Source organism: Hemibagrus wyckioides, linkage group LG04 (genome assembly GCF_019097595.1).
Source record: "Hemibagrus wyckioides isolate EC202008001 linkage group LG04, SWU_Hwy_1.0, whole genome shotgun sequence".
Lineage (NCBI taxonomy): Eukaryota > Metazoa > Chordata > Actinopteri > Siluriformes > Bagridae > Hemibagrus > Hemibagrus wyckioides.
The window spans coordinates 4,173,724-4,189,092 of NC_080713.1; the positions used below are offsets into that span (position 1 = coordinate 4,173,724).

At 38.8% G+C, this 15,369-nt stretch overlaps 1 protein-coding gene across 1 annotated transcript in view; it reads left to right on the plus strand.

The window, feature by feature from the left end:
- The window catches only part of otogl (otogelin-like), a 42,115-nt gene that overhangs the window by 9,623 nt on the left and 17,123 nt on the right, over positions 1-15,369 (plus strand). Inside the window, exons 10-31 of the mRNA XM_058387877.1 lie at positions 510-616; positions 1,245-1,370; positions 1,682-1,699; positions 2,532-2,677; positions 3,518-3,650; positions 3,898-4,075; positions 4,179-4,303; positions 5,003-5,212; positions 6,436-6,601; positions 6,717-6,791; positions 7,040-7,083; positions 7,521-7,695; positions 7,820-7,927; positions 8,015-8,153; positions 9,500-9,634; positions 9,760-9,906; positions 10,913-11,032; positions 11,642-11,758; positions 13,216-13,372; positions 13,540-13,566; positions 14,402-14,575; positions 15,014-15,292. Of these exons, the coding sequence (XP_058243860.1) occupies positions 510-616; positions 1,245-1,370; positions 1,682-1,699; positions 2,532-2,677; positions 3,518-3,650; positions 3,898-4,075; positions 4,179-4,303; positions 5,003-5,212; positions 6,436-6,601; positions 6,717-6,791; positions 7,040-7,083; positions 7,521-7,695; positions 7,820-7,927; positions 8,015-8,153; positions 9,500-9,634; positions 9,760-9,906; positions 10,913-11,032; positions 11,642-11,758; positions 13,216-13,372; positions 13,540-13,566; positions 14,402-14,575; positions 15,014-15,292 (2,906 nt within the window). The remainder of the gene's footprint in view (positions 1-509; positions 617-1,244; positions 1,371-1,681; positions 1,700-2,531; positions 2,678-3,517; positions 3,651-3,897; positions 4,076-4,178; positions 4,304-5,002; positions 5,213-6,435; positions 6,602-6,716; positions 6,792-7,039; positions 7,084-7,520; positions 7,696-7,819; positions 7,928-8,014; positions 8,154-9,499; positions 9,635-9,759; positions 9,907-10,912; positions 11,033-11,641; positions 11,759-13,215; positions 13,373-13,539; positions 13,567-14,401; positions 14,576-15,013; positions 15,293-15,369) is intronic.

Sequence of the window (15,369 nt, forward strand, 5' to 3'; positions counted from 1 at the left end):
CACAGTAGCTATTTTATGCGTTTCTATCGCATAAGCTCAGAAATGAATCATAAGCAGGTAATAGAATCATAGCATCATTTATACATATAATTTGTTTAGAATAGAATAGAATAGAATTTGTACTGGGTTAACGACATTCCTCTCTCGCTCTCTCTCTATCTTTTTGAAATGCGACACTGCAGTTACTACAATGATTATTATAGCTATGAGCGTATCTGTGTTTATTACTGTGTGCACATGAAGAAGAACAGAATGTGTTTAATAGGGTGATTAAAGTGAGGACAGTTGAATTTAGGCAGAGTTTCAGGTATGGCTCATAATGGTGGTCATAATGTTACGCCTGTTCGGTGTATGTCTTAAGTTGTCTATCTATAATTTGGATGTTTGCTTTACCTCCATGGTCTCTCTGATCCCTTTATGGTCCAGTTATGAGCCTTGCAGGTGAAAGATATCATACATACCAAAATTGTAAAAGATATAGAGATTTTGATGCTGTCCATTTTTTTCAGCTCACATGATGAAGAAACATTTTGCCGGACACTTGTCGAATACACCAGGGCCTGCTCCCATGTCGGTTATCCGGTCCGAGAATGGAGAGACAGCTTCCCTACATGTGGTCAGTCTAGCCCATCCCATTTATTAAACATTAAACAGGTTACTCAAGGGCAATCCTTCCAGGGAAATTAGTCTATGAAATAGAAATTTTAATAATGTCATTAACTCTTCTGATAATTTATTACTACCTCAAGAGGTTTGCAGTGTTCAGAGTATTAAACAGTTCCTATGAACTTGATACCCATTCTCACTCCTTATCAAGGGATGCGCTAAGAAACAATATTCATTTGGTGATGTATTTTATGTTGTGAACTAGTGTGTTGCTGACTGAGACAGCAGATCATTCATTAAAACAGAATGCACAAATATTCTTAAATCATGTCTCAATCTTAGTTGATGCTTTGCATAATTAGCAATTATGTGAGAGCAGTGTTTATGTTCTGTGTCAGTGATGAAGAACAGGAATGGTGCATCCCGGTAAATAGCTCATACCTTTCCTGTAAATACAATATGTATTGTCTGTAATTTTATTTGTTTTTAATAAACTTCAATATTTTTTTCAGCCCTGGTCAGTAATCTGCACCCAATCCTTGTTTACAGTTTTTTTTTAATCTCTTTGAGTCTGGGATCTGTCCGCTCACACAATCAAACATTAATTGTATTGAATATTGTTATGTTGTGTGTTACAGCAGACGGATGTGAAGATAGCTTTGTCCATAGAGACTGTATCAGTTGCTGCCCCCCCACCTGCACTTTTGAAAAAGAGTGTCTAGGCACCAATCTGCACTGCTTGGATGGGTGCTACTGCCCTGATGGTAATTTTAATGCCATAGACCTCCCTTTTGTGTGTTATATAACTCTTTATCAGTACACTTATACAGTGCATATGATTCAGCTTGACTGAGTGCTCCAGGATTTGTATTTTATTTCTAGAGTAACAAAAGCCTCATATCCTCCTACTAATAGTATTCATGACCTATAATGCGGTGCCTGTGTTAAATCATCTTTGAGAATGCGGGCCTATGTCTAGAGAACTGGCTCTCAGTGCTCAGTAATGGTGCTGGAAATGGGTATTTTGTGTCTGTTTACAAATGGCTCTCATTTTTCCTCTCTGTTTTCACTCCAGGGTTGATTCTACAGAATGGTACTTGTATAGCGGTGTCTCAGTGTCCATGTGTATATCATGGCACCGCTTATCCTTTGGGTCACGTGCTGGAGCAGGGCTGTAGTGTCTGGTAATGAACCCATGTCATTTAGAATAATAGCTGTGCTTGAGAGTTTGGGACCTCTGGTGTTCAAACAGTCCAATTGCATTAGATGCATAATTCATAGAATGCTGATATTGCACATTTCCTTATCACCACATATTTGCATTGTGATGTATTGTATTATGATCTATATTATACACCCCTATATTTCAATAATGCTGTTTTTGTACATTGTTCCAAATTGATGTAACAGCAGGAACAGGGTGCATTCGGTCCATTGGCCTCACGTTATATGTATATTTGCACTTGTTCAAAAATCTCCATTATGCTTATGCTTATGCTCACTCAGACCATTATCTGGGGCATTTACATTTCTTTTAGGTCACTTTCATTTTGCTTTAATACCACATAAACCTTTAAAATGTACATTCTCTAATTTGATTTTTCATAGAAATAAATTTGCCACTGTGCGTAAGAACTCATGCATTGAGGATGTTCTTTCATAATCTTTTAAGTGATGCAATGGCAGTTTGTCAATTTATCGGCTCTGTCTTCCTGTCATTATGTTTTTTCAGTGTCTGCATGGGAGGAGTATGGAACTGCACTGAAAACAATTGCACTTGTAAGATTTATTTCCTTTTCCCCGTTCATGTGGTTTAATCCCTGTGTTTTTTTGTATCGTCAAAATGTTTTCAAACATGTGGAAGAATTGTTCGTTCTAAAGTAGTTTATCTAAGGATTTCTGTGTATGTGTGTGTTAAATGCTAGCGGAGTGTACAGTGATGGGTGACACCCATGTGACCACGTTTGATGGCCGCATTTACATGCATACGGGCAAGTGCCAGTATGTACTGGTGAAGAGCCGTGGCAACACCAAGTTTACTGTCACGGTGCAGTATTCAGCATGCGGAGAGGTAAGGCTGAATGTGCTTGTGCTCATGTGTGTGTATGAGCCAATACGAAACTTTTTTCTCCTTTAACCTGCCATATTTAGCTTTCATTTCCAAAATCCTACATGTCATATCTACATATGTTGTTTAAAGAAGGGGAGTTAGCTGGTGTGGCTGTTTTCATTCCAACACTTTAGCAGATATCTGACAAAACTAAATGTGATTCCTGATTGGTTAGAATAAAATCTGCAGACATACAGCGCTCTGAAGATAGGATCAGACACCTCTGCTTTAGAGCACCACTGATATTCACTTCTTTTGCTGATTAATGTGTAGTTTGTTTCCCATACAAAAATAGAGATATCAAGCTGTATACTTCTGCAAAATCACTTGCTCTATTATTTTGTATTTAAATCCACCCTTCTTTATTGTTTAATTGTAGAATTTTTTAAGTCTGTATGTAAATCTCTTAGTGCCGGTGGGAGCACTTGGAAGGTTTTTTGACATTTGAAACCTATAAATATATTTTATTTTCTCTAGTCTGGTCATTGCTGTAAACAAGAAAGATTCAAGCTCTAAGTTTTGCGATGAGTGTATAAATATCCAAAATATAAGTGAAAATGTGCACTTGCACTTTTTATATGATTGGAGCTTTATATCAGCAGGACTTGTTAATTTGTCTTGATGAATATGCAGTTTGGGTGTTTTCACCTAATTTACATGGCAGTGTCAATCCAAATCCATTAATTTTGCAAGCAAAATGTGATTCACTAAACCCGAAAGTCACTTTGAGAACATATATGCTCAAATTAATACAACTGAAGGATATACAGTATAATGTTTAATTTTTGGTGTATGTGTCAGTCTCAGGAAGATTCCTGTAGTCACTCAGTGACTTTGGTGGTGGATGAAGACGTCAGCAAGCAGGTCACCCTCAATAGAGAAGGAGAGGTCATTATTGGGGCCAGCATGGTTGTCAGCCTTCCTTATTCAGATGGTAACTGTATCCTTTTTATTACATCAAGTTTTATTTTTGTTGTTTGGAGATGCTTTCCTCTTCAGTGTAACATTGTCTCCCCTCAGATGATGCCATTTTGTTTGAACCTATTATTATTTTAAGGTTACTGTCTATTGTTTATATTTATTAATTATTTAACTACTAGTTTTCAAGGTTTCTGATCTAGGCTTTACAGTAACTTAATACAAATTGAATTGCTTAATGTATTTGTATGTGTGTTTGTTAGACGTAGTGTCTGTGCGTAGAATAACATCGGCATTTGTGGGCCTGCGAGCTTCCTTTGGACTGAAGCTGCATTATGACTGGCAGGGTGGGCGAATCTATGTGCAGCTGGACAGCACATGGACAGCTGGCACCCTCGGACTCTGTGGAACACTTAATGGCAACCTGAGAGATGACTTCCTGTATGAGCTTCTCTGTTTGGCACTAAATTTTAATGATCACCTTTAAAGTTGTGGCTTGTGTGTGTGTGTGTGAATTTTGTAAATGATCTGTGTTGTGTACTAGCTCTCCAGCTGGAATGATAGAAGGAACACCACAGCTGCATGCCAATGCGTGGAAGGTGTCTTCAGCATGTATCAGCCCTGTAAACATCCCCATCATCGACCCCTGTGAGATGAACCAACAAAATGGTACGTACATTTAGTCATTTATAGACATCTCGGACATAGCCATCTCATCTTAACAAAATTAAAAAAAAAAAACTATCTATATTGTATAGATGTGATATCTAGACTGGATAACATTTCAACTTTATGAAAAACATTGGATGAACCGCTAAGGAATAATAACCTCTTTTATACAAGGATCCCCATTTGTATAAAAGTATATGATCCCATCTGTAGAATTCAGTGCCATGCAAAATTGGAAAATTGGCTTATGGCATCAAAAGAATTTATTCCTCAATGGATATAAAGTTTTTAACGCTAAGTAAATTCCTCAGAATTTAGCGGCGCAGCAGAGTAATGACTCGAAACATACTGCTAAAGCAACTATTTGTATTTCCAAGATCAGAGGTAAGGCAAAAAGCCTTCAAATGCATTGCATTAGATCGGGGACTTCTTATAAGAAACGCATTTGAATCAAATGATAATTACAATAGGCTATCAACTATAGCTTTGTCTAAAATTATCTCCCAACATCATTATGATTGACAAAATAATAACCGTGGTTGTATAATGAATAGCTTTAGGAGATAAAAATTCAGTCTGACAGCGTGGCACATATCTCTAAATGCATTGACTGTAGCATGGGTTATTATTTTTTTTCTCCTTGTGGCTTTGTAAGAAGGTTGACAGACACTGCTGTGATAATTTCCTGTTGTGTTGCAGCATTCTATGCGTCATTGTGCGATATTCTAACTGGAGACGTGTTTGCTGCATGCCACACGTACGTGAGTCCCGGTGTGTACCACCAGCAGTGCCGCTATCAAGCCTGTCGGTGCGGCAGTAGATGTCTGTGCACTGCTCTCGCCCATTACGCCTACGTCTGCTCCAAACACCACATCACCGTATACTTCAGAGCACACGTCTCCGAATGTGGTTAGTTTGTCTGTTAAACCACCCAAGTACTGTTAAGCCATTAACACAGCATCTGTTTGTGTATTCACAACGAATACTCTCAGCATACTATAGTCTGCCTTATATAATCGATATTAATACCATACACAAGCATTAATAAGTCCTTCACAATCATTATGAAAAAATGCCTTAATTAATAAGGCGTTAAAGTTGGCTGTGGTAACTAAATAATTGATGTGAAGTGGTGGATTCTAATATTTACACCCAGACAGAGGTCAGCTGATTATCAACATTTTGTAACATGTTAAATGCTGTAATATAATAGAGGATAATTTATATGGACTTAAACCGATCTGCATAATATTATGAGCACTGAGAGGTGAAGTGAATAAGACTGATGATCTCCTCATCATGGCACCTGTTAGTGGGTGGGATATATTAGGCAGCAAGTCAACATTTTGTCCTCAAAGTTGATGTGTTAGAAGCAGGAAAAACTGCAGCTCTTGTCGAGTATCCTCGGTCTGCAGTGGTCACTATCTATCAAAAGTATCCTTTAAGTCCTGTAAGTATCCTTTAATGCCTGTAAATGTAGAGGGCCCATGGAGGCCCCACCTCGCAACTAAAAAGACTTAAAGGATCTGCTGCTAACATCTTGGCACAAGATACCACAGCACACCTTCAGGGATCTAGTGGAGTCTGTGCCTCGACGGGTCAGGGATGTTTTGGCAGCAACAGGGGGACCAACACAATATTAGGCAGGTGGTCATAATGTTCAGCCTGAACTATATGTGTATATATCGGTGATAGGCAGAAATGCGTTAGTGAATGCAAGCATATGTAGATAGAATTTAAACACAATTAAATGATACAGATTAACTTTGGTACTTATAAATTTACATTATATCAGTTGTGAAACATTAATGCTAATGTTAAAGGCTTGCTAATAATAATAATGAAAACATCTATATTACAGAGATTATATTTAGACCTAAAACAAAGCTTATCCACTTCTTATTTAAACTTTTACCTTCAGGACTATAGGCAGACAGCCCTAAACATGGTTTGTGTTATAATATTCATAATATAATAATAAATAATAATAACTAAATACTGAGAATACATTTTTAATGAATATTTAAACATTTCTGTATAAAAAACAATAGCCTGTGGCATTCATTGTTAAAGAATCTGAATTTGTGTGTGATGGTGCTTTGATTTGTAAATGTGTGTGTGTGTGTGTGTAGGCATGATCTGTTTAGGAGGAATGATGTACCACTCTTGCACAACGTCTTGTGGGAGAACATGTCAGTCAGTGAGTAGTGGTGAAGAATGTGATGGAGACTGTGCTGAAGGGTGTGGCTGCATGGATGAGATGTTCTATGATCACGCACGTCAACGCTGTGTACCACTGTAAGCAAAACACACCGACACACACACACATACACACACACATTTGTCACATTGTTTTTTAAGTTAGTTTTGTCTTTTATATAAGTTGAAAAGTCATGGGATTCTGTTTGTTTAGTTCTCAGTGTCACTGTTACTTCATGGGTTCAGTCTTTCAGCCAGGAGAAGTGTCCTTTAGCTCCTCTGGGCCTTGGTAAGTGTGTGTGTGTGTGTGTGTGTGCAAGTTTGTGAAGTGTACTGGGAAAAAGTGGTATAATACAGCTTCTGTATAATAGCAAGTCATGAATATTTTGGGAAATGTAAATTGTGTTATAAAGATGTGTCTTGTATTATAAAAATGTTTCTTTACTGTTCTAAATGTTTTGCTAATTCTGTAATGCTAACTTTAATCGTATCTGCTAACATAGTACAGGAAAATATAATGCCATTTGTTTTTTTAAGTCTCTGCAGAAATGGTCGTATGGAGTGTGTGCCTGAGGAAAGAGGTAAATGCTGAAATTGCGCCTTTTCATATTCTTGCCTTGATTTTTAACCTTCTGCTATAAAAAAATATCTGAGGCCTAAGATTATACCTCCAATTAGCTTCGAATTATTTCCTGTTATTGGTGTCCAGGATGTGGCATACAGTACGCAGTATACAATGTTCATGCTAATTTACGTTTACATTTTCATTTAATACTATCATATTGTAATGATTTCAGTAACATCTCTGTCTGGAGTTTTGAAACTTGTGTCTAATTTCTAATCTTAATGACTAATGATAAATAAACTATTATTACTTGCATAGATTCCATTTTCTCGACCTGTTGTAAAATACAAAGCTAAATTTCGATAAATTTTGTCCGACAATGCAGTGTGTTGGAATTGTAAAACTTTACAAAACCCTCTCTTCACTTTACCGTTTATTAATTTATCCATTCAGAGCCAGAGACAGATGATTGTCCAAATGGAAAAGTTTACTATAACTGCAGGGGTCCCCAAGGTGTAGGACCATCTGGCGTGGGCGTGGCTTGCGAAGTCACCTGTAGGAACCTGATGCTGAACCTTACCTGTCCTCCTTTGACCCCCTGTGTGTCTGGGTGTGGATGTCCAGCAGGGTAATCTGTATCTGTCTGTCAGACTAGAACGGGATTTAACTGAATGATTGGATTGCTTTTTGGATCTTGTAAAGAAGATTTTTTAATGATTGTGTGTGTGTGTGTGTGTGTTTAATATGCACAGGTTAGTTGGTCATAATGGAGAGTGCTATTATCCAGAAAACTGCCCATGTGTCTGGCTTGGTCTTGAGTATCTTCCAGGACAGACAGTGGATACTCCTTGTTACCGCTGGTCAGTGTGTTTATATGGGATTTCTTGTTAACAGTTTATCTTTATTGGCACTTTTTTGAACGAGGTGTGTATTGATTTTCTTTTCAGTGTGTGTCATCGTGGGTTCTTTAATTGCACATACTTCCCCTGTCCAGCTGTGTGCACTATCTATAGCGACCGTCATTACCACACGTTCGACGGCCTGGAATATGACTATGCAAGTGATTGCCAAGTTTACCTTATAAAGGTAATGCTGTGTGTGTGTGTGTGTGTGTGTAAATGAGTTTAAATTGACACACTATGCATGGAAATAGCATGTAGTATATTAGGAACATGAACATATTTCCAGTACACCACTGATTTTTGTGGCAAATATATATCCCATAACAAGCACTATTTAATTATATAATACTAATACGATTCAATTAGTAATATAATACAATCCAGAGGAAGGCAACAAAGGCAGCAGATATAGTGCCTTATGTAAGAATGGTAGTATTACAAACTGGAAATGTACTGGGTACAGTTGGCTTTATTATAATATTATAATTTTACAAGATTTTATTGGGTGGAAACTCAATGTAAAATGAAAAGTTTGCGATTGCATTCTGCTGCTTTTATTTCTAAATAATCTTGCAAACCGTGTAGATTTTCTTCAAACCCAATATTATGGGTTATTTTGTACAGATGAAGGATATGTAATATATTTTCAAGTAAGTCTATTTTACTTCCAGGTTGTAACTCTACTATCTGTGGAAAAGTTCAAGGGGGCACATACTTATACAAGACATTTTGAACACAGCCCAAGTGTGTCAGCTAAGGAAAGGGGTCCAAAGTGTCACCCATTGTTGACCGTTTGTGAGTAAATCGGATTTATTAGCAGAAAGGAGCTTACCAGCCTCCACAAGTGGAATGTTTTTATCACATCTACAATGACACGCCTTTAAACTTGCCAAAACGTTTTTAATACCAACAAAGAGGCTAAGAAGGTGTGTGAGTGAGTGAGCTTTCCTTAGCGACTCGCTGTCATGGTGGATAGAATAGCTAGAAAGGATTGGCTCTCACTGCTCCTAATCTTGGGAAAATCAGAGTGGATTTTTAATTAGAGCAGGATTGCTGTAATGGAGCCCGGCTGAATGTCAAACCTGCACGAACACAGCACACAAACTTTGCAATAGCCCTCACTTAACAAAGAGCAATCTGTTCCCAATCAGCCTACACACTGGTACACACCCTGCTCCTGCGTTCTGTGTATGTGTGTGTGTGTGTGTGTGTAGGTGTGTGTCTGTCTGTCTGTCTGTCTGTGCAGGGTTAGTGAAAGGACTCTGGTGTCTGTTAAAGGGCACTAAGTCTCGGAGGAGCCCATTGATCTACTCTGGGGACGGAGCCCTCGGCCTCTACAAACAGACCCTACACACACACACACATACACACACATTGAGATTAGGTTTAATATGCTAACCTTACTAATGAAACTGGATATGAAGTGGATAGAGATTAGCTGCAGATTCAGTGGATAGAGATTAGGCTAAAAAAAAAAACACTGACGTATTCCTTTAATATTTTGCCTGATTTCTGTTTTTCCATAAACAGAGTGTAGGCGATACAGAGATTTCTATTACGGCTCAGAATAAAGACTGCTACGAGAGTGGAATAGTCTGCATGAAGAACCTGCTCATCTATGTCGGCCTCACTAAAATCTATTTCAACGACAACTCAGGCAGACCCGTAAGCCATCTGTTTACATTTTGCTGATTGTGAATGTGCTCTTCTGGCGGCTTGTTTTCAGGGATGGTGTACACCTGCTCTGTTTTGTATGTGTGGGGTTCATTGTGTTTGTGGTGGTTTTTCAGAGCCCCTCTACTGTTATTGGACGAGGATACGAATTTGAGCTGTGGACTGCAGGCTACTACACGGTGGTCCATTTCCCCAACCATGACTTAACTGTGTTGTGGGATCGAAAAACAACCATTCACATTCGTGCTGGGCCACGATGGAAGGTTAGAGTTGCTACCTCACCTTTTATAATTTACAGACTAATGGTAACATTATGAATCTGTAATAGATCTTCTTCTTTCAGCTTTTCCCTTTTCCCTCTCTCTCCACCTGTCCCTATTCCTAGCTTCATATCCTCATTTATTACATCCATATACCTCCTCTTTGGCCTTCCTCTTTGCCTCCTGCCTGGCAGCTCCATGTCCAACATTCTCCTACCGATATAATGAATATGTAATGGATAAAGCATTAATATATTGCTATACAGGTAGAGCCACTAATATCACAGAAATATTATTATACTTTATAAGTTTCAGGTTTATTCATTCTTTGACGTAATGTATGTGGACACCTGACCATCACAATTATATGTGATTTTAAATATCATATACCGGATTTATTTCCCATTCTGCTGCTATATTAACCTCCACTCCTCTGGGAATGCTTTCCACTATATTTCATAGTGTGGTTATAGGATTTGTTCATTCATCCATGAAAGCAATTCTTTAACCTGTTTCAAATTATTTGATTATACTTTTCTAGTAATCTGTCAGCAAACCTACATACAAACAGTACAAACATTCAAATACTGCATTTCTTTGGGGGTAAACTTGATCTGGTCTTGATCTAAAAACACCATCTAAATTACTTGACGTCATTGAGCTCAGCTTGGAAAGCTGCCCCATAGAAAGTGGTGGTGCAGTGGACATGTCTGGCTTAAGCCCATTGAAGCATCTACGTTTTCCTATCTATGACTCACGCGTAGGTTCAGCAGAGATCTGGGGTCAGTCGAGGGGCAAGGGATAGCTTGTGAATGTTTTCATTGTAATTGCAGTTTACCTCACATCTGCACATTACAGCATCTTTAACAAATCTGTTTCTGAATTATCTTAATAAATTAATACTTGGACTGCTGCACTACCTTACATTTGACAACCTTAACCAAATGGTTGTTGGTAAAAGATTATCAGTAACCAGTCTATATGTGTGTGTGTGTTTGTTTGTATTCAGGGTCAGTTCAGTGGCATGTGTGGGAACTTTGACATGGTGACAGTGAATGACATGACCACAGCAGGGCACATGGAGGTCAGCAATGCTCAGGCTTTTGGAAATAGCTGGGCTCTTGGCCAGGTACGTGAGTGCAATCAGGCATGTTACACGCTCATCAGATACCAGGGCTGTGAGAGACAAACAGGGGGTGGAGTTTGGAGTTGGGGAGTAATAAACATGCTAAAATTAGACAATTAATGTAAAAAAAAACTGCCCATAGACATGTTAATGTGGTATGATTGATCATTTCTTACGTGTTTCGAACGGTCACCCCAAAACCCCATCCCTTAGTAGTAAGAAGTCTCTAGTAATCTACTGTCTGTTGTTTTACTCTTTTAAAGGTTCATATGTAAACACATAAGGTGCTAAGACTATGTTCCTGTTCAATTATACACCTGTCTTTAATGCATTGTTCAGCTGATGTTTGGTCAATCACTATCACTTGACAGTTTACTTAAGGTTGGAAACTGGTGCCAAGTGTGAATATTTACTGAATAGCAAAGTAGCAAATTAACCTTAGTGGTTAGTTTGAAGTGATATTCAGATTTGCTAGTTTAATCCGCAGATCTTTTTTTATTTTTTTTACGATGATTAGAAGGTACATCTGGTCAAAATGGGATGTTTTAATAATCTGATTAACAGTTGTTAAACTCATTGCATTATGTTTGTGTGTGTATGTGTTGTACATAGTGTGAGAGTGATTTCATAGTGCGCAGACCATGTGAAGCAGACCTGAGCAGACAACCATACGCTAAGCGAGAGTGCGGCCTTCTCTACAGTGACGTTTTTGCTTCATGCCACAATGTGGTAAGTGTCTCCATTGGGAGCGTAGAGACATGTTCTGTGTTCTACAGAAAAAGGTCATTGCTTACCCACGGCGCACACACACGTCTGTTAGTGATGCACCAGCAGATAGCAGTGTGACTAAGGGCAAGATTCCCCAGTGATGAGAAAATGCTTTGCAGAATTGCCCAGCAGGGGGTGTGGTTTAATAGGAAAAGGGAATTGAATGTTATAAGTTAATTTCAGAAATGAGCTTGATTTGCTAGAATAGTGATGTTATTTGTGTTGATTATAAAAACATGAAAAAATAGCATAATTGAATGAATTAAAATTTAGGATCTGGATCATTTTAAAAATCTGGATCATTTAAAAAATTAAAACAATACCGAAAATCTAAAATACAGTCATGGTCATTTCTGGGGAAAAAAAATATATGTTAAAATTCTATATTTTTGAAAATTATTTTTATCTACAAATTTGTTGTTGCTTTAGAGCAAATCGTTTTACAGAGGCTTTAAAGCAAAAGAGAAAGAAGGAGAATCTAGTAAAGAATATACCGATCAGGCATAATATTATGAGCACTGACAGGTTAGGTGAATAAGACTGATGATCTCCTCATCATGGCACCTGTTAGTGGGTGGGATATATTAGGCAGCAAGTCAACATTTTGTCCTCAAAGTTGATGTGTTAGAAGCAGGAAAAATGGACAAGTGTAAAGATTTGAGCGAGTTTGACGAAGGGCCAAATTGTGATGGCTAGACCACTGGATCAGAGCATCTCCAAAACTGCAGCTCTTGTGGGGTGTTCCCGGTCTGCAGTGGTCAGTATCTATCAAAAGTGGTCCAATGAAGGAACAGTGGTGAACCGGTGACAGGGTCATTGATGCACATGGGGCTCGTGTGGTCCAATCCAACAGATGAGATACTGTTGCTCAGATTGCTGGTTCTGATAGAAAGGGGTCAGAATACGCAGAGCATGACAGGTCAGGGCTGTTTTGGCAGCAAAAGGTGGACCAACACAATATTAAGCAGGTGGTCATAATGTGCCTGATCGGTGTACATAAGCGGAATGAAAAAAAATACCATTATGTGCAATCAAGGTTTTTTTTTATGTCAGGTAACTTGTGCACATAAGTGACACGGAATGAGAATGAAAATTTTTTAATGCTAAAAATATACATTTCTGTTAAAATAAAACCATATGGTGTTCCCATGTCTTTAAGGTAAAATTGTTAGTTGTTACATGTGCTATTCATTTTATATATTAATTTTGCCTCATTTTTATGAGGGTGCCAGATAAATTTTCAAGCTGACTTACTTATATTTATATTGCAGCACCAGTGTGTATCATTAGCCCTGTTTATAATGCTGATTGGCATGGACTGAATGAGAGTGTAAATTAAGCTAAGCGGACACTTGGTGTCTTGACCTGCTGTATTGTTCTGTGCTCACTAGTGTGACTAATCTCTGACAAACCCCCAGGTGGATGTGACCTGGTTTTATAAAAACTGCCTGACAGACACCTGTAACTGCAATCGAGGGGGCGACTGTGAGTGTTTGTGTACCAGCATTGCTGCATACGCACATAAGTGCTGCCAACATGGCGTCACGGTACATTGGAGATCTCCCACTGTCTGCCGTAAGTGCACACACAGTCACGATCTAGTGACCTGCTGACCTCCGACTGCTGTCCATCATCATGAGCAGATTAATTATTTAGCAAACACACCTTCACGTCACTAAAGAACACAAGAATACGGTCATTTTGTACAGTATATTGATGTTGTTTCTTTGTTTCTTTTACAGCATATGACTGTGAATACTACAACCAAGGTATGTACTATCCTCTGTCTTCTAAACATATATTTACTAATACAGGGCAATGTTTATAGGTGACTACACAATTTACATGTCCAGTAGATGAACTGAAAAGATTCTAAAACTGTTCAGAGGATGTGAAAGAGGTTTGTTAATTATATAGAATAAATACACTGACCAGACATAACATTATGACCACCTGACTAATATTGTGCTGGTCCTTCATTTGCTGCCCCCTTTCTATCAGAACCAGCATTAACTTCTTCAGCAATTTGAGCAACAGTAGCTCGTCTGTTGGATCGGATCACACGGGCCAGCCTTCACTCCCCTTGCCCACCCATGACCCTGTCTCCGTTTCACCACTGTTCCTTCCTTGGACCACTTTTGATAGATACTGACCACTGCAGACCAGGAACACCCCTCAAAAGCTCTAGTTTTGCAGATGCTCTGATCCAGTGGTCTAGCCATCACAATTTGGCCCTTGTTAAACTCAAAGCTCAAATCCTTACGCTTGTCCATTTTTCCTGCTTCTAACACATCAACTTTAAGGACAAAATGTTGACTTGCTGCCTAATATATCCCACCCACTAACAGGTGCCATGATGAGGAGATCATCAGTCTTATTCACTTCACCTCTCACTGCTCATAATGTTATGCCTGATCGGTGTATTTATATCACATATAGACAAGACCTTTTGTTTCACCATTATGTCTTTACATTCTTTACCACATATTCTTCCCTTTGAAAACTTCCATAAGTAAGCGTAAATAGACATGATTGAGAATAATTAAAAATATATAAACTCTACATACCTATATTATGTCTGTTTTTGTGTGGGTCTGTGTTTAGAGCTGGGTGAGGGTCCATTCACTTTGTCTGCCACTGAGCTGAATGATTCAGTGTGCGTGCTTGGAGCGAATGTCAGTAGTGGAGAGGTGTTTCCTCTGCTGAAGAGTAGCGCTCAGCCAACTGCCATCTTCAACCTCATGATCACCAGTGGACTTTACAAGGACCGAGCTTCACGTAAGGGAACACGTTCACATTCATTCAGTTTCATTTTTATTTGGTGGTGATTAGGGCTGGAAATTATTGCACATGTGGCTGTTAGCATAAGTTGAGAGCTACCAAGATAAGTGCTAGCCTACCCCAGCTAAACCCCAGCTAGCTCCAAAATCAATAGTCAGTAATAGTCAATGATATGGGTTAACAGGAATAGCTAATAATTTCTGATTCTTTCCAGAGATGTCTGTCCATTTATTTTACTGAAATTATGAAACAATCTCTCCCACAACATTTCTGGCTTGTACAACAAATGTTCCACAAGAACCCATCAGTGTTTGGTTAATCGAAATGTTGGTGAGATAAAAAAGTTAGTTTCCAGTCCTGGCATTGTTGATTTAAAAGCTGTACAGAATATTAAAGCTTTAGAGATCTTTTTTGTTATACTGCTCTGGAATTTAGGACTCCTGACTGTCTCACTGGAGTCTGCTGAGCGCCCAAACTACTTCCTGTGTGTCACACCCAGTCGCGTTGTGCGTTTGGAGCGCTGGAGACCCGACGAGGATTTTCGTCGTCAGGCAACCTTCATTCATCACCAGGGATTGTGGTTACCCGGGCGATCTTCGTTTGAGCTGCACAGCCAGAAGGGTGTCTTCGTTACACTCACACACACACATGTACGTGCACAGAGCTATGACAACTCATACTCTTTCAAGGCCAGCAGCAGTTTTACTATCGAGGGTAAGAAAGTTTCTAGAAACACATTAGCCTACACATAAACCTCGACCACCTTTAACCCTTCTCGTATGTTCAGTGCT